Below are 27,016 nucleotides of genomic sequence, written 5' to 3'. Positions count from 1 at the left end.
AACAAACATTCATGATGAAGAGAGAAATGGCAGGCCATCAGTAATCACTGATGAACTCATTCAGAAAATTGATGAAAGAATTAGTGAAAATAGACGGAGCTTTCAGATGAATTTCCACAAATTTTTAGGACTGTGTTATATGATGTAGTGATACAGAGGTTAACTACAGGAAGAACTATGCGCGTTCGATGCCCAAAATTGAAAGATGCGGTCACAAGCTGGCTTAAGGCACGGGCGGGAGATTTTTATGCTGATGGAATTTCTAAGCTAGTACAGAGATATGATAAATGCTTGTATGTTTATGGAAACTACGTTGAAAAACAGAACAAAGTAGTTGTTTTCAGATGTATATAATAAATTCTTTTAGTTTACTTTCGTAGTTTAATTCTTTTTAACCAATCGGAGGTTACTTTACGAATAACCGTCGTGTTTCAAAATAGGTTAAGAGCTTTGACCATATTGAAATTAGATCCTTAGTATCTGTGTATATCTATACGATAATGTATTGTGACGATTTAATTGCAACTTAAAACTGTATTATTTCAATTTTATTATTTCAAAATGAATAGTGATGTTACTGAATATGAACGTGCTTTGCTGTGTTTATTATTAAGACAAGGACCGTACTCATATTCAGTTTTGACCATTGGTATTTGTGTAAACGTAAATTATAGTGATCACGATGAGTCGTGAAGCTTGAACTAGATTTATCAGTTTCACCACCCGATAGAACGCGAGGGTGTGTCCCGGTCGTCAATCAATACCACCTAAGAAATTTTGCAAGTGTCAGGCTATACGGGGAACATCGAATTCCAAGTAAGTTTCTTTTTCTTGTTATTATTATTTTCTATTGTTGTTGTTATCCTTTATTTGGAGAAAATTGTTGTTTGTGTTATAGTTTTTTAAGTGCTGCTTTCTTTCGCTCGTTACCATGTCCTCTTAAGTTTGACAACGTTGTTGGTGCCACTTCTGCTGTTTCACTTTTTCTGAAGTGTGCGTTCGGAAGGAGTGCCACGAATCGTACCGAATTTTTCCAATGCATCATACGTGAGGGAAAGCAGTTCTATTATCAGTGTAGACCCCAGGCTTCACGAGTCCTCGCGGTAACTATAGTTGGTTGGACAAATTTATACACACACTAAAAAAAGTAAATGTAAACGATTGGAGCTCTAACGTAACAAGTTTTAAACCTTATAGTGTACTCCAGGTCGAAAGCTTGAGTACAACCATGAAACCTAAGAAATGTGGAAAACGCCTATGTGTGTGTGCGTCACGCTTACTTCGAATAATAAACAGCCATACTAATATTTGTTGATACTTGCGCTATCGGGTTGAACTGTGCTGGGAATTTGAGAGTTTAAAACTATTGTTATGATTTAATACTCCAACTTATGAACTGTCATTTCAATTTAATTATATCCAAATAAATAGATTTAAAAAAAAATAACACAGCCACACACAAAAGAATAAAAGTTCTGTGCAACGGATCCCAGGGTACTATTCCATATATTTTGTTACAGAGAATCCAAATTTCGAAACCCCAGTACGATCGATCGTGTCTCTTTTCTTTTTTTTTAATGGGCGAAAAACTTCAGCGATTTTAGATAGGGAGGATATACGTAATACAGCCATACAAGAAATCAAAAGTTCTGTGCAGCATACCCCCAGGGTATGGATTCGATGTATTTTGTTACAGAGAATCCAAATTTCGAAACCCCAGTACGAATGACCGTGTCAATCCCTTTTTATGAGCAAAAAACTTGAGCGATTTTGGATAAGATACACGTAATACAGCTATGCAAAAATAAAAAATAAAAAAAGTTCTGTTCAGCGGACCCCATGGTATGGATTCGATATATTTCGATATAGTTTGCTACACAAAATCCAAATTTCAGTAACCCAGGACGATTGGCCGTGTTAATATTTTGTGGGGATTACACATGTTTTCCGCCCATAAAATAAAATTGACACAGTCAGTCAACCTAGGGTTTCGAAATTTGGATTCTGTGTAATAAAATATATCGAATCCATATCCTGGGGTACGCTATACAGAACGTTTGTTCCTTTGTATGACCGTCTTACGTGTATCCTTCCTATGTTAAAATCGTTAAAGTTTTTCGCCCATAAAAAAAAATTGACACGATCGATCTTCCTGGGGTTTCGAAATTTGGATTCTGTGTAACAAAAATACATCGAATCCATAGCCTGGAATTTGGTGCACAGAAATTTTACTTTTTTGTGTGTGGGGTCTATGTAATCAAATAAAACTTTTAATTGTACAGAGGTCCAAACACATAGTCTGAGCTACCTTAAAGCCATTTGCCAAAAGCTTCGCAGGAATTTATTTAATAAAAAAGATTTAAGTAATTTTAAAACATCACAGGCAATTGATTTACAAATTATACTCTCAAAATTGGCACATTACATTAACAATTTTATGTTAAATTCTAAAGTTTTACTATGTTATTGGAGTATAACTGAGAAAAAGACCAAAGATGAGTCATTAATTGAAAAATATAATTAAGGTCAACAAAATGATATTTGGAGTACCAATTCTCATTCTTAGTTTTCGAGGAGAAAAAACTATTTTTCTTTGTAATCGTACAAATTGATCGCCATACGGTACAACCACACCACCGATTAGATAAAATTGATTGCGGAGTATATCCCCTCATCAAACTTTTCATTCTGAAACTAAAGGCGGACAACTGTACACAGTATGGATGGTAAGTGAGATATAGCCCACAATTATGATAAACTCTTTTTTAACTTTAATTTTTGTTCCATCTGTTGTGTAAAGATGGGACATAATTAATTATATGTATCGGTAAATAATATCAAACTGAACTTGTGAAATTGTAAAACAAAAACAGAAAAGTGATTGTATATTATTTATTATTTACATGATCATCATCTTTTACAGGATTACCGTGTTGATTTTTTTCAGTAGGTACTTTTTGGCGGCATAATCAGAATGAATTAGTCCCAGAAGCGACAGTCCTATTAGCGACAGGAACTGTTATCTGTCCTATGAGCGACCGATTCATTTATATTGAGATGATGGAAGATGATATGATTCCCTCTCGTAAAATATGTTTGCCTCTGTCGTTATTAGCGACCGAACAACCTTGGTATGAAATATGTACGTGTCAGTGATACTGTTCGTCAAATATATTTTTCCTTTACTGTGAGCGTAAATAAACCTTATTTTAATTTTGAGTTAGATTTGACATGAAACATATCAAATAACTAAACGAGACAACAGGGATATTTTCATGAAAAGTACATTCCTATGTAATTATTGAAAATCCCCTTTCTTCAAAAGCTCTGTTTTCTGTACTTAATTTGATTCAAATCTAATTACTCACTAAGCACAGTAATATATTTTATTTTGGAAAACTTAAACATGTAACTGTTTCGTCAACTATCTACTTTTTAGATTTCCTAAGACACTGTGAATAAAATGAAAAAAGTGTCAATGATAACAGACAGCTTTTGAGATTCCTTACACTAATTGGCTATTCTCAACCAATCCCACCAATTACAATGAAGATCACTTCTAAAAGATAAACAAACTCTTTAAACTACCTCCCCTCCCTATTGTAAGCTACTAGTAAAACGTAACTAATTGCTTAATTTGCCTTCCTCTCTTGTTTTGACTTATACATAAAAGCTTATCGTATAACAATCTGAAATAATCCCTTATAAGTAGACGAACTGTTAAGTCCTGCGACAGATTTGTAACTTGTGTAATAATTTCTTCGAATATACCGTGTTTTTAGATTTCTTTGATATGCTCACGTGGTGAACACCCTCTTTCCATGGGCTCCCAATGGGAAGGCAGGGATCGTCCCCTTCTCCCGGCTCACGAAAATGTATACGTAATACAGCAAACCACGTATATTAAATAATAGATATACCAGACGTGATACAGCAACCATGGAGATGCCCCTCCCTTGAAAATTTTCTTATGGCGCCCCTATCTCTTTCTGATCTCTTTCTTATGCCATAAACATATTCAATCTAAACGTATGCTCCGTACCATTTTACATGAAATTTAAAGGCTAATGTACTCTAAATATTTAGTTAGTTTTCCCCTTGATATAGTCAGTGTATTCATAGAAGTTAATTCAAAAATATAATATTAGGACAAACGTATAAAAGATTGTTAATGTAATGAGAGCATTCTCACGTATCTCACGTAAGTGCGAAATTTTTCTTAATACATTTTGTTAGGTTCTAAATCACATTAGCATGAAAAAAGTTAAAGAAGAGAGAGCCTTATCTTCTTCCATCATCTTAGTATGAACGAATCGGTGACTCATAGGGCAGTTCACAGATCGAATTGGTCGCTCATAGGACAGTTAACAGTTCCTGTTGCTAATAGGACTGTCGCAAGTGGGACGACACCAATCAGAATACATGATAGGTCTTTGTTGTGAACTCTTTACATAAAGACATTTTGCAAACACAATACTAATTACTTATTTTCCTCCTGATATTTTGTCCTTTTACCTGACATTGCTCACGTCCCTCACTTCTTTCAACCTCTGATAGAGCTATAATTACAGCAGACCGTTCATTTGCCACAGACCTGATTTCAATGTGTTCCTGCCTTTGGCGTGGTAGACCCGGGTTCGATTCCCGGCGGAAGCTCATGTGGTTCGTATTCCACGTTAATCAGTAGGTCTCGTTTCATATAGCCTCGCTGCTGAAAGGGACATTAAACTCAAAATCAACTCAATGTTTTCCTCCGTAAGGTATTCTCCAAATTGTAGTAGAATATCCCTATCTGCAATATCGCTGCTTGTCAAAACTGAAGTGTTTCAGCCACCAAGATCGAGTATATTACAGATTTGTGTACTGACCACCATCTGGATGGTGCTGTCACGGATTATTGTTCTATAATGGTTACGCCATATTTAGTTGTGCAGAGGTAAAAGTAGATCTGAAAAGGTAGGGTAACGGTTGGTAGTGGCATGACGTCGCGCTGTTCCCCTGCCTATTTTTACCCATTGTATTTTTACCCTGGGTGGGACGCCATACATATTTTTTGGAGGTGGGTGGACGGCGACCCCGCGTTTCCCTTCACTTTTACCTCTGTTTGTATGTATTATTAAATATTACCGTTTCAGATTTCTTTTTCCTTATCTGTGCGAATCTTCACGTCTGGTTGCATACTGCTCAAACTTTTTACTTTTTTCTTTTCTCGTGATATACTGTCAGTTTTCTCTGGTTATGTTTTAGTACAACTGTATAGCATACTTAGTACAGTAACAGTAACAACAAGGCTAGTGACGTTTTTCAGTAAGATTTCGTCTAGAGTCAAAGAAGTAAAGACATTTTCGCTAGTAACACTTCTTCCTTTGTTCGCCACATGATAAGCTATGCGTTCATTGTCTGTATGTGTCTCTATGAACAAATTGAGATACACTTTTCACAGTATTCTGACTACGTACATTTCGAGAAAATCAATAAGAATGAAATTTTACGGCATTAAAAGAATATGTCGTTCTTTGCCAATAATAAATGATAATTTTAATTCTGCCTGATTACACAGTATATTTATGTACTGTATATGTAAAATAATGTACTGTTAACTAACAAACAGGGGCGTCATTTCAGACTTCGCTTCAGGAGGGCAAAGAGCACCACCGACATAGGAATTTCACGTTTTGTACTAGTATATTAGTAGACAATCGATTAAAGTATATGTATTCCTCACTCTTGAGGTAGGCAATTGCCCTTTCTGCCCCCCCCTTCCTAAATGACGCCCCGGCTAACAAATGTGTATATTGTTGATTTCTTTCGTAACGATGACACACACATTTCTAATAATGATACAAACATACACACACAACTTGAAAAATTCCAAGAAAATTAGGATTTTGACTTACATAAATAAAATTGTTCTTTAATGTTGATCTTTGTCGTTTGCTTATCAAGTTCAATAACACTTGATTCACGTTTCTGTAAATGTTTCAGCATCAAAATAATGCACTGGAGGCCCAGTCGTTGAAACATAAACTCGGTTTATAAAGTCTGAGACACTGGTTATACTGATGAACAACTCCCTATATTCCTAATGGAAATCCAAATCGTTCATACAATGCAACGAAAGTGACTCGGCGACACTACCGGCTAGAGTTGTAACTAACTGCATTGTCTGCTACTGGCAGTAGCTAAGTGTATCATTGGCTAATTCTATCAGACTCACGCGCTCTGAATGATTTGATTCGTTCTTCCTTTTAGTATAGGTCGTGGTATCCAACTTCCTTGAGTGGCGGCGCCACAGACTCCACAGTTACAGCGAGAAGAGCAGCTGAAACTTCTTATTTTACTCTGTGGTATAAGATAGTCACTTAAAGTTAGATTGATAGCGCTCAATCTATGCTACATTCAACTGAGGTAGGCGTGTAGGGATATAATAAAAATATGAAATTTAGGAATGTACATTCATTGACCAGAGCTGCGAAAAAGAAATAAGATCTTCAGAAGATGAATATACATTTTGATATTGAAACAAGAGCAGTGAGTTGATTTAAATAAAAGTAGAGGTAATTCGAGTCAGTACATGAGTCAAAGGTATAACCTGGAAAAGACAACAGAAATACAACAAGGATTTCTAAAACAACTCATATAAACTGTGAGTATGTTAAATTGTAATATGTATAATTCGCATGTCCAGTTGTGAGAATTATCACTTGTAACAATGTGCCATTCATAATCACAGTATAGGGTGGTTCCAAGTAGAAGAAGAAATCGTACCCATCTCTCTTGAAAACGTATCCTGTTTATACCAGTGCACAAAGTGTTTTTGAAATCATAACATAAAAACCTTGTAAATGGAATCAAGTAAATTGGGTTTCAAATAGGAATCCATGTTTGAAGACACATACTGACTCATACATATTAACTGTCCAATATAGAATAATCGCTATTGTTTATGCATGTTGGCATGCTGCTATATCTTCTGAGAAAGGTAGTGTATAGACTAAGGATATACAGTATGTTCCATGGACAATACTAAGGCGTGTCTTCTGAAGAAACGAAGACAGATAGAAACCTTTCATTGCAACCTTCAAGGGACATAAAAGACAACATTATGCTGATAAGGAGAATACTCCATGAGGAGGGCCCAAGGGCTTTATCGGGGTAACTCCAAAATTTTAAATAGCAAGCCCCATCATGTGGTACCTCATTTGAAAAGTAAACACGTGTAGAGACCAGTTCTGGAAACTGCATGTCGCTAACGTGTCCCTAACCAACATGGTGGCCATCCGTAAAGTACGGTCGAAGAAACATTGCAAAGCTGTAAGCAGAGAGAAACATGGTACCGTTTGAGACATACCACATTAATTCAGGAAGTGCTCAAAGTGTGCTCCGCCCATTTCCTGGCAGTAATGTAAATGTTGTACAAACTCTCGAACACGGTAAAAGTCATTTACCGGTATGAATTGACAGGCTTCAACTATCACAGGATTGTCGCAACTCCGCAATGCTGTTGGACTGTGTGTGGAGCACCATAGTATTCAAATAGTCTCAGAGAAAAGATTCGGGTGGAGAAAAGATCTGGCGAACGTGCTGGCCATTCAATGGTGCCGCGACGACCAATCCACCGTCTAAATATTCACGTACAAGATGGTGAAAATGGGCAGGATAGCCGTCATGCTGAAAAACAGGCGTAATTTCTCCAAATTCTTGCGGATTCTCTTCCACCACCTCCACAATCCACGGTACAATCAAGTCTTGCAGGATCGCCAGGTACTTCTCACCTGTTAATATTCCACCCATGAAGAGGAGTCCTATTAAGTGATTACCGAAGATACCCGCCCATTTGTATGGATGGATGGTATTTTTTTTTTTATTTTTAGATTATGTGTGTCGTTTTAAAGATTACGTGTGACACACAGTACGTTTGAGCCACCGTTATTATGAACTGTTGAGGATGCACATTCAGCAAAGTTAATACTTGTATATGTGTCTTGTCCGTAGCAACACGAGGGTTTCGGCACACTGCCTGTCGTAAAGAATTTTAGTAGTAAATGACATACAGAAGAAACAATAATCGACTTGCGCACGCTTTATTCATTGAACAACCTTGCTGTTGCACTGTACGAACGAGTCGTAATTCCATTTCCGTTCAATTTGCATGTTGTGTATTTTCAACCAGTGTTAAATGTGTGGTACGTATATTGTGCGTTCGTTTCGAACTAGGCATACGTTAGAGGTAGTTGTAAACAGGTCTGATCTCTACACGTGATTACCTTTCAAACGAGGTACGACACGATGGAGATTGCTGTTTAAAATTTGCAGTTGCCTCCCGTAACCCCCTTCGGCCCCCTCATGGGAGAGTCTCCTTATCAGTATAATGTTGTATTTTATGTCCCTTGAAGGTTACAAAAGGACCCATGTTTCTGCCTTCTTTTCTTCAGGAGACAGGCCTTAGTGTTTTGCGTGGAACGCACTTCGACCGTACTTTACGGGTGGCCGCCATGTTGGCTAGGGACACGTTAGCGACACGCAGTTTCCAGCACTGTTCTCTACACGTGTTTACCTTTCAAATGAGATACCACACGATGAGGGTTGCTATTTAAAATTTTGGAGTTACCCTTGTAACCCCCTTGGGCCCCTCTCATGGGGAATTATTCTTGTCAGCATAATGTTGTCTTTTATATTCCATGAAGATTACAAAAGGTTTCAAGTTTCTATCTGCCTTCTTTTCTTCAGGTGACAGGCCTTAGTGTTATTCGTGGAACGCACTGTATATATGCTCATACCAAACATGAAGGAATTTCAGTTATGTATTGCGCCTATAAAGATATCTACTGGATGTTGACCTGTGTTCTGAGCTGCGTGTGTTGAGTGTAAAATAAGTAAAGAAAACGTTACTCTGCTTTAAATTGAAATTGTTCTTTTACTCTTGGAATACAAGCTCAGGCGGAGGCACGGTGGCTCACTGGTAGAGTGCTTATCTGTGGTGTGTGGGATCCTTGATTCGATCTCCAGCCAAGTGAGTTTGTGGTGGACAACATCGTGTCCGTTAATTTCCTCGGGGCGCTTCCGTTTCCTCCCACTTTCTCATTCCACCAAGTCTTCCATCATCATTCACTTGCTTTAATCATCGTCTCCCTTAGCCTAAAAGGCATACTCATGTGACGTTAAGCTGAAAGGACGTATCGTTCATTTTCTTTATTTACAAGCTAAGGCATATAAAATGCTACAGGAGAACAATGGAAGGCGGCATTTCGCCCACTCATTAGTAGCAGGAAAAATATGACAATTATGATCAATTGGCTACAAGATACTTCGAACAAATGGAAACAAAAAAGGGTTACGAGTTTTTTTTTTTTTTTTTTTCAAAACTGAAAACAATACGTGATTCCATCAGTTTTATCCTCAGGTGAAGACTTTGAAGGCAGGCGCAAATATTGTGTCCCAGCAAAAAGAGGCTACATTGATTGCTGCTGTTGCTGTTGATTAGTGCTTTGCATCCCTTTCAGCAGCGAAACTATATGAGACGTGGACCTATAGCTTAAGTGAGATCCGAACCATATAACTCTAATCGGGAATCAAACCCTGGTCTCCCGCGCCAAAGGCGCATACGCTAACTATATAGCCACGAGGGAGCTCAGTGGCTACATTGAGTGACATGCTTATATACTCGTAATCAAAGGATCGAAGAATGTTCACATAAAATAAATCACTGTTCTACTTAAATAATAATAATAATGAAGAAAATAGAGTGAATTATGCAAAACATTTTGATTGTTCATTGTGCAATAGTGATTTATACATGGAAAGAAGTGGAAACTCTCCAAGTTATCGTACGCTACAAATGTTTTATCTATGGCCCGTTAGTCGCATGTGTAAGTGTGATCTTAATGGACTGTGTACAGAACTTTCCCTTTACTGTCTCTAGTGTTTGTTGAGAAACTCATACTCGCTTTGTGTTTTACCATTTACATAGACAACCAGTAACCCTATCTTTCAAACTGCCGGTACAGAATATTCTGCTTACCAGGCGGTTCTTTATGGAATTCTGGAAATTTTATTTAGTTTTATGCCCCACGGTTATGCCCTTTAGTCAAGAAGAGATGGGTGATTCAATAAAGTAAATGATTCTGAAATATTTGGTGGAATGGCAATATAGGAGGAAACGGGAAAATCCCAAGAAAACCCCATGGGCACGATGTTTTCCACCACAAATTCAAATGGCCAAGAATCTAACCAGGGACCTCATCCACCAGAGGTGAACACTTTACTATTAAGCTATTGTTCCCCATCTAGAAATTCCCCTATAAAAGCAAGCTGTATTCCAATAACAGATGAATACCTCAGATATTCCAAAACGCTAGGATTTTTTTCTTATATTCTCGTCATGTTAACGCTGCAGTGTTGCCATTAGTGTGCCATGATAAAAGTGAGCGATTTCCGTTTCTTTTCATGTATAATACAGCATTTTGGATAATACAGTGTTTTTAAATCCCACGAATAATTTATGGTAGCCCAGTATACTTATCAAAATGGTATTTGTAGTACAATATTTAATAAGATTCAAAGTATTCTTCAAAATATGCTTAAATAATCAATTTATTTTACTGTTGTTTAGTGTTTGTTATTTTTTTCTATTCACATTAGGTGACGTCAAAGCCTGATTTGTATCCATTAGTGATCAGCATTGGTGCAGATAACCCGAAATCTCCGGCAGGGAATTATTTCATGGTGCAATATTTTCGCAACTACCTCTTTCGGCCTGTTGGTAAGTAATTCAAATTAGTATACTTTTTTAAAAATTAAATATACGCCAAAAATTATTAGCAAACAAGCTAAATTGGATAAATTTTCAACAAGATTTATTTCACGACAATGTATTTTTCTATTGCTTAAATAAAATGTTCTAGAAACTCTAGCGTGTATTGGATTATGTGGTCTCCATTGATACATAGGCGATCGCGAAACTTTCAGTCTGAGAGATTTTAATATGCTTGAAACAATTAATTTTAGCTGCTCATTCTGTCAAATCTCATTGGAAATGTACCTAATTATATGCTACCCTTATAGCTTGAATCTTCTCGTTGGGTACTCAAAAGAAAATATTTATTTTTTACTATTTCCATAATTATTTATACTATTATCCAATGTTATATTGTGTCTTGTCTAAATATTTGAAATTATTTAAAATGAATAAGAATTTTTATTTTAACATTTTCCAGCTAGTGTTTTTGTCCATTGGAGTACAAACTTCTTGGCCCAAAATCTCGCCTGTCCAGGACATCGCCATCCAAAACATTACAGGTCAAAATCTTGCCCAAAATCTCGCGGCACAAATTCTCTCTTGACCAAAATCTCGCATGTCCAAAATTTCGCAGCTCGAAATATCGCGTGCTAAAATCTTAACCTAACCGAAATTTCGCGTGGCCAAAATTTTACGAAGCAAAATTTTACCTTACCCAAAATCTCGCGTGACAGAATCTCAGTTAGGAAAAAGTTCCGTCGATATAAAACCTCGCCACAACGACTTATTCAGTGTAGAGTGCTTTATATATCACTCTCGATAAACTTAAAAGATAACACATAGATCAGGGATGCAAATAACCACTCGCTCAGTCGCCCGGGGCGTGCTTCATCGGTGCGGGCGAGTTTTTAAAATCACTATTATTTATTTCAAAGGTAGTAAATTATTTATGTTGTGGGATGTGGGCTAGTAGCTTTTATCTTGGACTAGTAAAGTTGTGTTATTTGCATTAGATAATAGATAATTATATCACAAGTGAAATACGCATAGATTTTTATTTTGCTGCCCAAAACTGACCTTTAATTGCTATTTAAACGGCACTTACAGTATTATGTTTTGGTTATGTCTTTTTTCTAAGAAGTTCGATTGTGCATAGCTCGGTAACTCAAAGCCTGCACTTCCTATATTTCACACGCTAACAAATAGATCAAGTCGTACCACTATGCCAAGTTTGATCCCGATCAGATGAGTTTGGTGTATGAGCTGTCGTTTTGTTTTAGCAGTGGTGCCCACCCCCCCTCATGTCCATGACGCACCCCCCTCAATTGCCTATCCGTACGTGTTCTTCCATGAAAAAAATCTTTATGATTAATTTTTACACCATCTCAAACATATTTATATAGATTTTTAACCCCCCCCCAAATATTTCAGTGACGCAGTTTACGTCATTGCCCCCCCTTGTGGGCACCCCTGGTTTTAGAGTACATGAAGCAAAATTTTGGCGGCTCACAACTTGGAAACCGTAAATCTGCACAACATAATATTTTATACTCCTATATAACAGGTCATGATCTAGCACCATAATAACGTTGATCTGATGAAATAAGCTCAATTGAACTTGTACAACGTACAGTGTCCTTAATTTTTCAAAAAAAAAAAAAAAAGAAGAAGAAGAATGGAACCACATTGGATTGATAAGATTTCTTTTCATTTAGGTTTATTCTAGGATTATATATCCATTCATTTTAAATTTGTCACATAATAATAATAATAATAATAATAATAATAATAATAATAATAATAATAATAATAATAATAATAATAATAATAATAATAATAATAATAATGTTTATTTCTATGCATGATTATTTCTATGCCATGAACAGCCTAACGCAAAAATATAACACCTTATCGGATAAAATTTAGCTCATATTGCATACCATGTAACCTACCTACTGAAACAATAAAACATAATGATAAAATAAAATGTATCGGATTAATAATCCTTATCAAATTAATACCAAATATTTTTAGTCTGAAAATATATACCTACATCATCAAAAATACTACAAATGTCAAATTCTAACATTCATTAGAATTCTAAAGTTCACTCCAGAAACTCATTGAATAAATTGTTATGAGGAAGTTTGTGTCACGAGATTTCGTCCCGGAAGTTATTGGCCAAGCAAATTTGGGGCGGCTGGGTTTGGGCTATGCGAGATTCTGGGTAGGCGAGATTTTGGGCGGCAAGATTTTGGCCGCGCGAAATTTTGTCCACACGAGGTTTTGAGCGGCGACGTTTCGTGCACGAGATTTTGTCGTATACCATTTTCGTCTCATTTGTTAATTGTCATTTGTTACTCTTTCACAGAAATACAGGGTAACATAACTTTGCATATTAATTACAGATACCTTGTATTTCGTAAGTTCCTGCTATTTGTTGTATAATAAACTATAAATATCAAGTTTAACCGTTTGTTAGTTGCTTCATTGACGTATAAGGTTGAGTTGTTTGAAAATATGATTGAGAGGGAGCGCAGTGCGTTGTTTAGTTCATCAAATGCACAAATACAGTGGTGTTTTAACTAAGTATCAGAAAACTTACTATCTCGTCCTACTATCCGTCAACAGGACCTGAAATTTATAGAGACTGGGCATCTGTTGGATCAAGATGAAGTTGTCGCCAACGAACTTCGAACGAAGAAGGACATTAGTTCCATTGTCACAGTACAGAAAGGAGCTACATGGATAGTTACATCTATATGCATACAAACTGAAGTTGTTACAAGCACCGAAGCACGACAGACCACAACGAGAATAATGTGCAATAACAATGCTGGACAGACTAGCTGAAGATCTTAATTTCTCACACATGTTATGAGCGATAGACCTTTTCATGTTCCTGGGCAGTTAAATATATACTTTGCATGATTTCGGGGAGTGAAAAATCCTCGTGCATTTACGAAATTTGAGAGAGTTTCCTGAAATGAACATTATTCTGATGTTATAAGTAATCGAGTTAGCTGATCATACTCCCTTAATGTGAGCACAGTGACAGCAAATGTGTGTAGATGTATTGCATAAGTATGTTGTGCTACAGATAAATCCTTTCAACCAAGCGTGATTTTTCAACAGGACGCTCCACCATCAGAATAGGGACGGCATGTTCTAGACTTTTTAAACAAAATATTTTCTGAGAAAGTAGATTGGACAGGTTAATGTTTTTTAATGGCCACTCCGTTCCCCAGACTCACATATATATATAGTGATATGTGAAAGATATATTTTATGAGACAAAGATACAGGACATGAATGACCTTGAAGTCGAGGTTGCAATTAAAGTTTCAGCTACGTGTACACACGCAACGAACAGTACACTTATCGTGGATTTCTAATTAATAATAATAAACTTAATCAGTCTCATACAGTATATCTGTAATAAATATAAAAGGCATAAAAATATTTTGTCGTATAGAATAACTTAAAAAACACAAGGCATTGCTTATTTCATGATGGTATACGTGGTTTATAAATTAGCGTAAGATACAGTGGGGTCTCTTGAGGGAAGTTATTTCTGGTAAAAAAAAAAAAAAAAAGTAGAATTTTATCGCTACAAGCTAAGGGAGAAATCTTAAATAATGTTCTAATTATTATGTATAAACATTAAAGCAATAACATTCTAATTTTTAATGATGCGACTTCCCTTAATAGCCATTACTAAGAAGACCGAATGCAAGTCCCAGACCTTAAAACGGTCAAATCGCCAACAAAACGGCCAAAATCAGTAAAAGCTGCCTGTGCTGCTGCCTAAATATTTCTGCTATTGGATGCTCTGATTGTTTTTATAAACGATCTGTCCGTTTTTGCTTTTGGGCATTTTGACCGCTATTGTGAGTGATCTATCCATTTTAGTTTTTGAGCATTCTGACCGCTATTGTGGGAGATTTGTTCATTGGGCGTTCTGACTATCTTAATTGGGCAATCTGACCTAGACCCTTCTGGAGTCCTCTAGAACTGTGGAGGCCAGACAGTTTATTAGTGGAGATGTATGTTTAGCAAATATGAATACAATTCCATTGTACAAGCTTTTCTAGACTGAGATTCACAAGTCTAGAACACAAGTAGTTAACATCAATGAGATTTTATTAGAAACAAACAGATTTTATATATTATAATACCTACTATTAAGCGTTAGTATTGGCAATACTACAGGGTGGCCCAAAAGTGTGGAAATACTCTAATAAGTGGTAATCGCTGCAAAATATAACCAAAGTAACAACGAAGACGGGGATTGGGGGTGAAGAAAATGTTTGAGTACACATCAGAATACCGTCCGCTATCTTGAATTCTACACAATTGTCTTAAATCGAAAGTATAATATGTGATATGTCATTTTTAATAGCAATTTTTGAATTGCTCTGTTATTATTGGTCTTGCGCTAATCATTATGAAGTCACGACTATTTCTTCGTTGTATCGCCACAAAAAAAAGTTAGTCATACAGTATGAACCACGCAGTATAACAGTACATATTCAATATGTTTCCCATTAAGGTCGATTGTCAGATACGTTCTGAGTTCTCAGGCACGTAAAAAAACTTGCACAAAGTATCAGTGCAAAATTTGCTGTAATGCTGAAACATGCGCTTTCTACAATTCGTTCCTTGGAATGGTGAACATTCCTAATTTTCACCGCATAAACAATAGACTTCATATGGACTCGCAGTTAGTAGTCCAGTAGCGTCAGGTCAGATCAGGAGGCTATTCCGCAACACCTCGCCTACCAACCCACACATTAGGAAAGCGCTGATCGAGGTACCCATGGACATAGGTATCGTAATGAGGTGGAGCGCCATCGTGTTGGAAAAACTTGGGAATGACGCATCCTCTGACAAAAGTGATGGCGAGATGTCGTCTACTAACATGCGTCGATAACCCATTGTCGTTAACACCGACGAAGAATGGGTCCACGGTCTACTACGTGGGTCCATGATCCACTACATGGCACACCACACCATTATCTTGCCGGAAACACCTGCGAATGTGCCAAACCAACGGATTACTATGCAACCAGTACTGTACGTTCTGTTTGTTACACTCATCCGACACGTGAAACATTTTCTCATTAGTAAACAATACGTCAAAGGCGAATGGGAATTTATCGTAGCTGTTCTGTGGCTCCTTTAGCAAATATCAGACGATGATCTGGTTCATCTTCTGTAGGGCGTTGGTGAAGAATCAGCTTATAAGGATGCCACTTATTCACTGAAATAATGCACATGATTAAAGTTCAACTAACATCACTTTTATGGGCTACACTACGCTTGCTTCTCTTGGAACTTTTACTGAATTGTGTCAACACTGTTCAGTTATTGCCTCGTCTGTTGCTGTGCCTGGTCTACCAGTCTTCGGTCGATCTGCCATAGGTCCAATTTCTCAGAATTTCTTCAGCACTTTAAACACAGTACCATTGCTGATAAGAATCATTTCCGGATGGTGGCGGTTAAAATCATCTACAATCATCCTGGTGTTTTTGTGCTTCAGAGATCAACACGGTCTCAATGTGCTTTGCATGCATCAAGACCATCTTCTGCTAGTAAGTCACCTGCAACAATACAGACAAAGATACAATCATAACATTGTAATGGTTAGCGCTGGAGAAAAAATAACATTGCCATTCAATTTCTACGAATGTTTGCAATTAAATGGCATATTACGGTTTTCATTTAAGAGGACTGCGTAAAATTCACAATGGTGGGCGTCATTATAATGTGTCCTCAAACATTTCCCCCTATTTTTATTCCCAACCTACATCGTTGCTTTGGTTATATTTTGAAGTATTTATAAATTATTAGAGTGTTTCCACACTTTTGGACCACCCTGTATATCACCACATAAGTAGAAAAGTAAAACAGCTAAAGAAATAACCCTAAATAACATGTGGTATTGAAAGTGATCCTAAAGGCTAGGAAAGTTATGTGTGAAAGCAACACAGATGAAGGAACACATCTTTTCCTTCCCACAGGGAGTAATTGTCATTTGTCTGCATATGTTAACCTGCAGCAATGCAAATCTTTAACTAGCTCTCCATATTTTTTTTTTAAAGTTGATTTTTAATTGTATTACTTTTCTATTAAAAAGCGAGATGATTTTGAATAATTCAACATCAATTTTTAAACAATATGACAAAATTGTTCTGTAAAACTGATTTAGGAGTGGTTCATTAGGAAAACTTACGACAAAATGTACAATTCACGTGCGGTATTGTTTTCTTAATCCATCGTACGAGGTTCTTTACACTCTCCTAATCCAATTTAGAGTTTCCCTTAAACAGCCAGCAATCGTTGGATGCACGTTTTTTACTTTCCCAACCTCCTCTTTTGTCACGTGTGTTCACTCTCCTGTTTTTGTCTGGATTCTCTTTTGTCTGTATAAAAACTAAAAGACATCCACTGTTGGTAATCAGATTTACATTGTACTCTGTTGCGTTTGACGAAAAACAGGAGATTTAGAGCTCTGGACTTCAACAAGAAAGGAGAGAAGTGTTTTTGTATTCTCTTAAACAACAAACAAGGAAATCTTCTCGTTCAATTCTCTGAGGACAATTCTTCAGTTCTATTGTCGCTTTCACTTGTCTCAACTTGTGGTCATTAAACCTAACTCATCCGCCATGCTTGAGGAAGTGAAGGACCGCGTAAAGAAAATGGAAGGTGGAGCACGGTTGACAATGCTACAAGCGTCCAATGTAAGTACTATTTTGTTTCCTAAAGATTAGAAGGGAAAAAATCTCTACATTTAGCTTCGTACATGTTAAGAGTCTTCATCCCGGCGAAATTAAAATACCGCTAATTTTACAGTAATTATGTGATATCTTCAAATAGATAAAAGAAATCGAAATGTGGAACAAGAGTGCCCTAGACAATAATATTTTACATGAGAAACTGTTATCACGACTCACTTATCTGCTTTCGATTTCGAGCCATTTTGAAAATCGGCATTTATTTTCGCGTTTCTAAACAGCTGAAAACGGAAAGCCACTAGGTGACTTGTGATAACGGTACCTCACGCAAAATAATATTGTCTAGGGCGCTCTTGTCCCATGTTTGAATTATCTTTTATCTATTTGAAGATATCACATAATTACTGTAAAATTAGCGGTATTTTAATTTCGCCGAAATGAAGACTCTTAAGAACATCGGACCAATTTTATGTAACAATGAAACTACATTCCTTTCCGGAAATTGTATAATTTTGTCTTCTAGTGTTACCACATTCCAAAATCAGACTTGGAACAGGTAAAGTTGATGGGCACCACAAGAGCGCCATAAATAATGGTTGAATTTTTTTTAACTAATTATCTCCTAAAGCCTTTTAGACTTATTTTCTTGGTGCCTACTACCAACCAGGTACAGATTTATAATATGGCTACAAAGGTAAAACAATGTGCCCTTAGAAACAACATGCCCGAAAACTTTTATGCCACAAACACGATTACCTCTGAGAAAAACATGCACTAACCTAGGATGGTGCCGAGACTCAGACTAGTCTCCGTCTCGTTCATCTCGAAATATCGAGACGACTCCGAGATCGAGACGGACATTTGTAAATCGAAACGAGTCTTAGTATATCGAGACGAGACCGACACTCAACATATCGAGACTTATTCGAGACGAGACCGATACTCAACATATCGAGACTTATGCGGGACGAGACCGAAATGAAGACGAGCGTTCGTAAATCGAGACGAGACCGAGACTCAACATATCGAGAGTTATTCGAGACGAGACCGAGATTCAACATATCAAGACTTATTCGAGGCGAGATCGAAATCAAGACGAGCTGTAGCAAATCGAGACGAAAACAAGAATCAACATATCGAGACTTACTTGAGACGAGACCGACACATGCGTTTGTAATTTGAAACGATACTGAAAGGAGACTAAGCCCGGTCTCGTCTCGAATATTGACAAAAAATACTGAAGTTATGTTTACTCAAAATTTGTGCACTGTTACGTTACATACGATGGTGGAACAATTTCCCTTTCGTTTGAGTAGTCACGAGCGTATACACGGGAGAAGAGGGGCGCAAATATAATATGTGATCACATGGTATATCGCAAGAGTTTTAAACAACACATAAGGTTGAGGTGGGATTCAATACATTTTCTTCTCTTTCTAGTCATTTAAATTACTCAAAGAACATGTTGCCAACGTAGCCCATTCCGAAACCTAATTTTGTAAAGCAAACACATGATGTTTAAACTTTCAATTTTTCAACAATATTTTTTTCCACACAGTTCAAGAATTATCCAGGGAAGAATATGTTTAAAAATTATTGTAAGTTATGGCACCAACCCATTCGTGGACAATGGGAAGTTCACTTCCCGCAAAGGACTCTAATCACGCTCTTATTTGCTCCGGTGGCAAGGTGACCAGACGTCCTGTTTTAGCCGGGACAGTCCCTTATTTTCAACCGCTGTCCCATTTTTTCTGAATCTCAAACGGGACGCCTAAATGTCCCGTTTTTAAGCAAAAATGACCCAGGTGTCCCGTAATTATTATTCAAAATATAAATGGTCAATGCAAATTCTACGCTCTTCCGTACCGACACTCATTGGGAAGGTTCAGCCATGCCTAGAACTTCTGAATGTCCAAAGTATTGCTGTGCTGTACTTAAGTTGGAAACGCTGTGTTATCATTCTTACTTGTATATTTTGTAATTTGAAAACACTGCTGAGTTCCAAAATGCAATGTGGAATTCCCCCTCTGCCCCCCCTCCCCCGTCGCCGATTCGTATGCGTCCCGTTTTTGAAAGTAAAATTTCTGGTCACCTTGTCCGGTGGGAAATGTTATTTCCATTCCTTTCACTAGAGGAATGGGAATTGGAGCTTATTATTATTATTATTATTATTATTATTATTATTATTATTATTATTATTTTTTTTTTTTTTTTAAGCGTGTATTGCGCAACTTTGGAAGTGATATTGTTCTGTTACTTCTAGAAGAAAAGTGGCCCACGAAACGGTTAAACTTCAAATTCAAATCTTCAGATTGGAGGAAAGTAGGAGCAGAAATTTTGGAACAGGAAAGGAGAAGTAGCATCGTGCATCAAAGTGTATATTAATATAATATTTTTTTTAAAAAAAATGTTTTTATTAAGCCATAAAGAGCAAAACATTCTCTTTGCCTCTCTTTATTTGTCTATTTGTGGACTAGAATTTCAGATACAATCCCGATATTTGTTGTGAATTTGTGTTGTGATATTTGTTGTGATTCTCTGTTGTGGAAATGCTCAGTACTACATAGTGTCAGTCTTTATAGAAACTTGTAGATTTACACCTATTATAATTTATATTATTATTAATAATAAAAATCAAACAAGCTGTCCCGATTTCATGACGTTCAGTAAGTTGGTAATATTGCTATTGCAATGTTAGAAACTATTGCTATATAATAATCTATAATTCAAAATTATGTCCCTGTTCATTCCTGCATTAAGTTTTGCCAAATTCAACAAATAACAATAAAAAAAACAAATTAGAATTACTTAATTGTTAAACAGACTTTTTCACGTCCATGAAATTAAACATGGTATTTTCATATTTACTCTGTAACGTAGTCGGTGCAGGCACACGAGAGTAGAAGGTACAAATACAATCCCCATTTGGGTCACATAACAGGGCAGTTGGGGTTTGTACTTCTATGACCTCGGCATTGACGGAAGCTGATGTGCATTAAGATATTGTGCGTGGTTTTCTGTGATGAACACATCAGTCAAACAAGAATGTACACTGAAAAAAAAAAGTTTGGTCAGATTGAACAAAATAAATAAATAAATAAATAAATAAATAAATAAATGGTGCTGGTTACCAAATTGTTTGGTCAATATAGCGCCAACCAAACGTTTGGTCACCAGCACGAAATCATTTGGTTACGATTTGTTTGGTCGTAACAACCCAGTGTTTGGTTACCAGTACCAAATATGCATTTGGTACTTCAAACCAAATATATAGGATTTGATTGGGAATACCAAAATATTTGGTTAAAATGATCCAGGTTTGGTTCTTGGAACTAAATAATCTTGTTGTAAATACTAATCATGCATTTAGTGAATTCAACCAAATGTCTTATACCAAACTTGATTTACCAAAACATTTGGTAGCAACTACCAAATACTTTGGCTACAGGTACTAAACTGAAAATAATACACATAGTGTTACTTTATTTACCGCTTTCCATAAGTTTCTAGTGGCAGAATAGGATTGTCCCAATTCCTCCCCCTACAATTTTGCACTCTGCTCTAACGTCTTCATTGGACCTGGCCTCCTCCATAAGAAACACATGATAAAGTTAAGTGCTACAACAAAAAGGAAGTGTACAAAGTGATCATACAAGTGTCGTAAAGCTGCACTACACACAATGCATGAATTTTATACCATAGAAAGCATTTCTCTACTATCCTCGTATAATCGTATCCGTCGCTGACGTGCCTGCTTCCTACGAACTCACCCCCGCGCTGCCCTCCCTGCTGGATTCCTGCCCTGACTCCGTTAGATAGCACTTGTGCTTTCTAGTGACAGCCTATCGCAAGTTGGTTCGTGTTTTATGCGCTGTAGTTTTTCTGCCATACGTCCACATTGTATCATACTTAGCCCGGGTTAAATGTCGCAGATGGCGGCCTCGAAAGTGAATTTAAAATTTAATTACACTTTTGGTCGAAAACCAAGTGGCTGACCAACTTCGGAATAAATGCCATTGTTTCTTATACATTTTACTTGCTTGAGTAACGCAACATTTATTATTGCATTTCTCAAGAAATATCAATCTCACAAATAAGGTTCACATATTTGAATTAATTTTGAAATGTGTTTATACACTATTTAAAAATTACTGAAGAAATCGCATCTATTTGAAATTTAAGAAAAAGTCCCGGCACTGCGTACTGCTATAAAAGAAATAATGACCATGAGAATAATCTTGATACTTTTGAACGAGAGCGTGATTATTTCCAAAAGTAAAAGAAAAATGTACTTTAAGGCTGTGACTAACCTTTCAGCCGAAATTATTTTATCCAAACATAATAACATGGTGAATTTCGTCCGGAAATAGCATAAAAACTATTTGTTGTATGCAGCCCAAAATTTCTCCAGGTGTTAAGCAACCTCAGTAGTTCATATTCACTTTTTTTTAAAAAAAAAAAAAAAAAAACTTTTAAACTAACATAATAATTTATTATTTTATAATTAATAATATTTTGATAAAGAAATATTGCAACACGGGAAAGAATATACACACAGATGCAGGTGACGATTTTTCTTTCCTGTTTGTGCCAGGAGCAGGCTGGGTGGAGATCCTCACAAGGCAGGCTAGGCAGAGAGCGAAAAATTGTGCATCTAATAATGTGAAGAACGCATAGCTTCGAAGTTATGGTAGTGAGTACCCGGCTGTAACAATAATAGGAAAAAAATGAAATGAAATCTTTGTTTTACGTCCCATGCTTATGCCGGTTAGGCTAAAGGAGGCGATGCTGATGAGAGAAATGGTGGAATGAAGAAAGTGGGAGGAAACGGGAGAACCCAGAGAAAACCAACGAGTACGGTGTTTGTCCACCACAAAGTCCACACGGCGCGAGCTGGGATCGAACCAAGGAGCCCATGCACCGGAGGTGATCGCTCTACCACTGTTCCACCGCGCCAACGCTCTACCACTCAAACTTGGAGTAGATAGTACTTGGCTCGAGTCATGTTTCTATCATGTCACTTTCATTATAATACGTATCCTAAAGAGAAGGACGTTCAAAATGTACGCCCTCCAGTGGCGGATCTAGCTTAGGGCCGGGGAGCCTAGCCCTTTTTTTTTTTGAGTGACAAAAATATTTTTTTTTTGTGTTTATTTTTGAAAGTGTATACTAAACTCATAATATACTATCATAGTCTGGGTTCCGGTTGCTACTCCCAGTTTTACCTTCTAGATCCGCCACTGATGCCCACGATACAAATTCATACCTTGGATCCGTTTGAAACGAATGTTTGAAAACAACAATTCATTGGAGCTATTTTTTAAAAAATAATTTTGCTCTTATTTCAATTCAATAAGTTTCCTAATGGGGGAACGGGTTCAATCATACCTTTCAAATATTTTTATGGACCTATTTTCAGTTCAACGTCGGGCACATTCTCCAATAGCCGTGTAAATGCAAATCGTTGTGCTTAAAACTACATGCTCTTAAGCATATATTGATTGTGTGTGTGAGCATTGCATGTCACTCAGCTAGTTTGACCTATACAGAAAGTTAGCGCAAGGTTAAAACATAAATATTCTGATAGCCTATCGATAACAAACGCGAGCATTGGACTGGGACCTCGTGACCCAAAGACATCTCTTGACACCATAATTGTTAGCAAAATGTTGAAAGATAATTATGTTGATAAGCTGAGTAAATAATTTCTAGTATAAGCAATTTCGAAGACATAAAAGGAAGATATACTCAAATATACAGTAAAAGTCGGTTAAATCGAAACGTTTAACCAATGAAGTCAAAGGCGTCAATGATGATGAAAGTTGAAAGAAACTGTCGTCCTCTGAGAAAATCTTAGGTACGGTTTTGTGGATCGAATCTGATTCTGAGCACTAGAAGTAAATACTCTATATAATTGAGATATTGTATCGTTTACGAATGTATTAGTACGTCATGCTTTTACAATGCCGCATATGAAGGATATATAACTAATCTCAAACCCAGAATTTGGGGAGGGGGCGGTCCACTTACCTCTGGTGCGTGGGCTCCTTGGTTCAATCCACGGTCAAGTAAGTTTGTGGTGGACAACATCGTGTCCGTGGGTTTACTCGGGGTACTCCCGTGCACTCTCAAATTTTCATTCCATCGAGTCATCCATCATCATTCACTTGCCTTAATCATCGTCTTCCTTAGTCTAAAGGACATAACGTGAGACGCTAAACTGAAAGATCTCATTTCATCTTCGAACTCAGAATTTGATGGGGGGCCGCGGTGGCTCAGTGGTAGAGCGTTCACCTCTGGTGCTTGGGGTCCCGGGTTCTATCCCAGCCCGCGCCAAGTGAACTTTGTGGTGGACAAACACCGTGTGCGTGGGTTTTCTCGGGGTTCTCCCGTTTCCTCCCACTTTCTTCATTCCACCATTTCATTCATTACTCATCATCACCGTCTCCTTTAGCCTAACCGGCATAACCGTGGGACGTAAAAACTCAAATATTTTCATTTCATTTTCAGAATTTGATGTATTTTTTTTAAAATATATCATTCACATATCTGAAATTCATCTTATCTTCGAACATACACATGACTGATTTTGTTGTCGATTATAGCGACCAGAAAAATTATCTTTTCGCAAACTACTTACTAAACGCTAAGATTTAAGTAGCCTATACTTGCTTCAAGAGTGCTCACCTTTTAATTTCCAAGGGGTAACCCCAGAACTCAAACAGTCAGCAGTGCACAACCTAGCCTAGCATATCATAGGTTACCAATATATTATATATAATTGACAGTAGCTGGTAGAGAGGATTAACTACTCCCATTCCCCGAGTTTGATGAGGCTTTAAGAAAAACTTCTCTCTTTTAACTCCCGTGAAAGGTGTGTTCAAATAAGTTGATCCATTTTGTGGCTATGCACTACAGAATTCGCATACCATGTACTAACGTTGAAAGAAACTGTACGTAAATTCTACGCATGTATTGATATTTCAATCTAATGAACTCGCAAATATATGAGAACTGAAAGTTATTTTCGAATATCAAAAGGAAGAGACTGGGACATATTAAAAGGCCTTTGTCTTCAAGTTGCTGGCGGACTTCCAATACTTTTTCCTTGGCTTCCAAACCAGCCAGAAGGAAAACGAAAACTTCTGCCTTTACCGTATCCAGGACATTAATTTAATTCTGTCCACCCACCTCATTAGCTGATAATCAAGTTTTAAATTACAATTTCACCCTCATTAGCGGGAAGTTATATCTTAAAAATTGAAGTTAGTTCTAAAAGAAGCATAAGTCACATAACAAAACTTGTGGCTTATGCTTTAGCCATAAAATATGCATAATTTAACTTGTGGAAAATATCCATTTGAAAACGTGCATTGTTTCTGCGAAAATAATTATTAAACTCAAAGAAATTTTTATTATTTACTATCTGAAATGCCCGTTCTTCGCTCGAGGATGATAAGAGTGATTGAGAGTAAAGAAATTACTGAAATACATAAATAAGAGCAACGTCTCTGGCGTTGCCCCTGTCAATTCCCGAGCCAGCTGACATGTCTGTACTTGCCTAAACTTGGGATCAAATTTCATTGAGGGTAGCGTAATGCAGTATTATAACTCTGATGCGGGTTTTATGGATTCTGAATGAAAAATAAAACATGAAGGATAAAATATAACCTACCCAAATAGATTTAATGACATCTTACAACTGCAAGTGTGATACACAAATCATAACAAAACATGAAATATTGGAATTTTGAGATAAAACTAAGAGAATTGCACTATCTGTGAAAGACCTCCGCATTTCTCAGAACTTCTTGTTTCAAGTTTGAACTTAACATGTATTAAACAAAGGTACAACTTACAGAATTAATTCCTGGTTACTGAATGCTATCCTATCTCGTTCCAAGCCAGGAGGTCCTACTGACTACCGCCAGATGACAAAAGACCGAATGACCAATGACACTTTCGGAAACAGTTTATATACGCACCTTGGTGTTTGGTTTTCACTTGTTTATTTCCTATTTTCGTATACTATTTTGATGTTTTTTCTTTTGTTTATTACTTTCTGTTTTTCTTTTTTTTTTTCATATTTCAGGAAATGAGCTTGACTGTTCAACAAATTTAAAAAGTACATTATTGAATTATTTATGTCTGTATGTGTGTTTATGTGTCTGTCAGTCAGTCTGTCTGTCTGTTATTTGCGACTTTTTCTTTTTTAATTTTGGGCCCTCCACTCGATAGAGCATGGAAAACTACCTGAGAAAGTGATGAAATTTTTTGTGTCACTCTTACCGTTTCCAAGATATTGGCCAAAAAATGGCCGATTTCCGGAGATTTAAGGAGCCATATCTCGGAAACCATTAGTCACAGAAAGATCATACTGGTGTTGATCAATATCTAAAAAGGAGTTAAACATTTTGGAACTAAATAGTAACCGGTGGCCACCTTTCCCCAAATATTGGCTAAAAAAAAAAAAAAAACGAATTTCTGGAAATTTAAGGAGCCATATCTCGGGTACCGTAGGTCTTAGAGCAGTTGTTCTCAAACTTGTCACCAGTGTTTCTTCCAGACATGTTTTTTGGGGGAACTGCCCCCCGGAGCTCTAAGAGTGCCCCCGCGGACGAGACAAATATAATACATCTATAATATAATAATAAATAAAATAGTAACAGCAGTGTCCCCCGGAATGTTATGTGTGCCCCCCGGAACATTTTTTCTGAAAGAACGACTGGTTGTCACTGCGAGTGGTATTTTGCGAGAAACAGAAGAAGTTGAGGATACAAAAAAGTTTACTTTTGTATGTAGGAACAATGACAGTTATCTTTACCGCTTCATCTCTCCATTCTTTTTAAGTTCGTTCTGGCAATGCTCTTGGAGCTTCTCAACTGGTTTTCTTTTGAAACACAAAAATACACATTTACAGAAAAAAAATATAAAATTTGATTTACATAAACTTTGACCCATTTCTCGTTATTACTTGTCGTTTTTATTCTAATACCTGTTCTAGGAATCGCGGTGGCTCAGTGGTAGAGCGTTCACTTCTAGCGCATGGGGTCTTTGATTCGATCCCAGCTAGCGCCAAGTGAACTTTGTGGTGGGCAAAACCGTGTGCGTGGGTTTTCTCGGGGTTCTCCCGTTTCCTCCCACCTTCTTCATTCCACCATTTCATTCATTACTCATCATCACCGTCTCCTTTAGCCTAGCCGGCATAACCGTGGGACGTAAAACTTTCATTTTCATTTCATTTTTCTAATACCTGTCCATATACACATGGATAGACATGATCATTCTATAGGGTTGCTATACTTACGCGTAGCTTAATTTAAAGTTCTAAAACAAAAAAAGAAAAAAAGAAATGAATGATAAAGTTCGTGTGATAAAATCGTATCAACTACAGTAGTTAAAAAAAGTAAAGCGCCTTGTCTTTTTACACCCGCTCCACTGTTATCTATATTTCACGAGAGCAAATAAAAAATGCAAATGGCCAGCGCTAGATTCATCAGCAGTGGATAATCTAAGTTGATGGACTCCAATTATTGATGCA

At 37.0% G+C, this 27,016-nt stretch overlaps 1 protein-coding gene across 1 annotated transcript in view; it reads left to right on the top strand.

Annotated features, from left to right (window-relative positions):
- Positions 1-27,016, top strand: part of LOC145671109 (uncharacterized) — a 233,464-nt gene that overhangs the window by 158,515 nt on the left and 47,933 nt on the right. Inside the window, exon 5 of the mRNA XM_081739892.1 lies at positions 10,642-10,762. Within this exon, the coding sequence (XP_081596018.1) occupies positions 10,642-10,762 (121 nt within the window). The remainder of the gene's footprint in view (positions 1-10,641; positions 10,763-27,016) is intronic.

This window comes from Thermobia domestica, chromosome 15, assembly GCF_964235325.1.
Source record: "Thermobia domestica chromosome 15, izTheDome1.hap1.1, whole genome shotgun sequence".
NCBI classification, from domain to species: domain Eukaryota; kingdom Metazoa; phylum Arthropoda; class Insecta; order Zygentoma; family Lepismatidae; genus Thermobia; species Thermobia domestica.
Note: the sequence above shows the minus strand (reverse complement) of the source record. Positions and strands in the feature narration are given on the sequence as shown.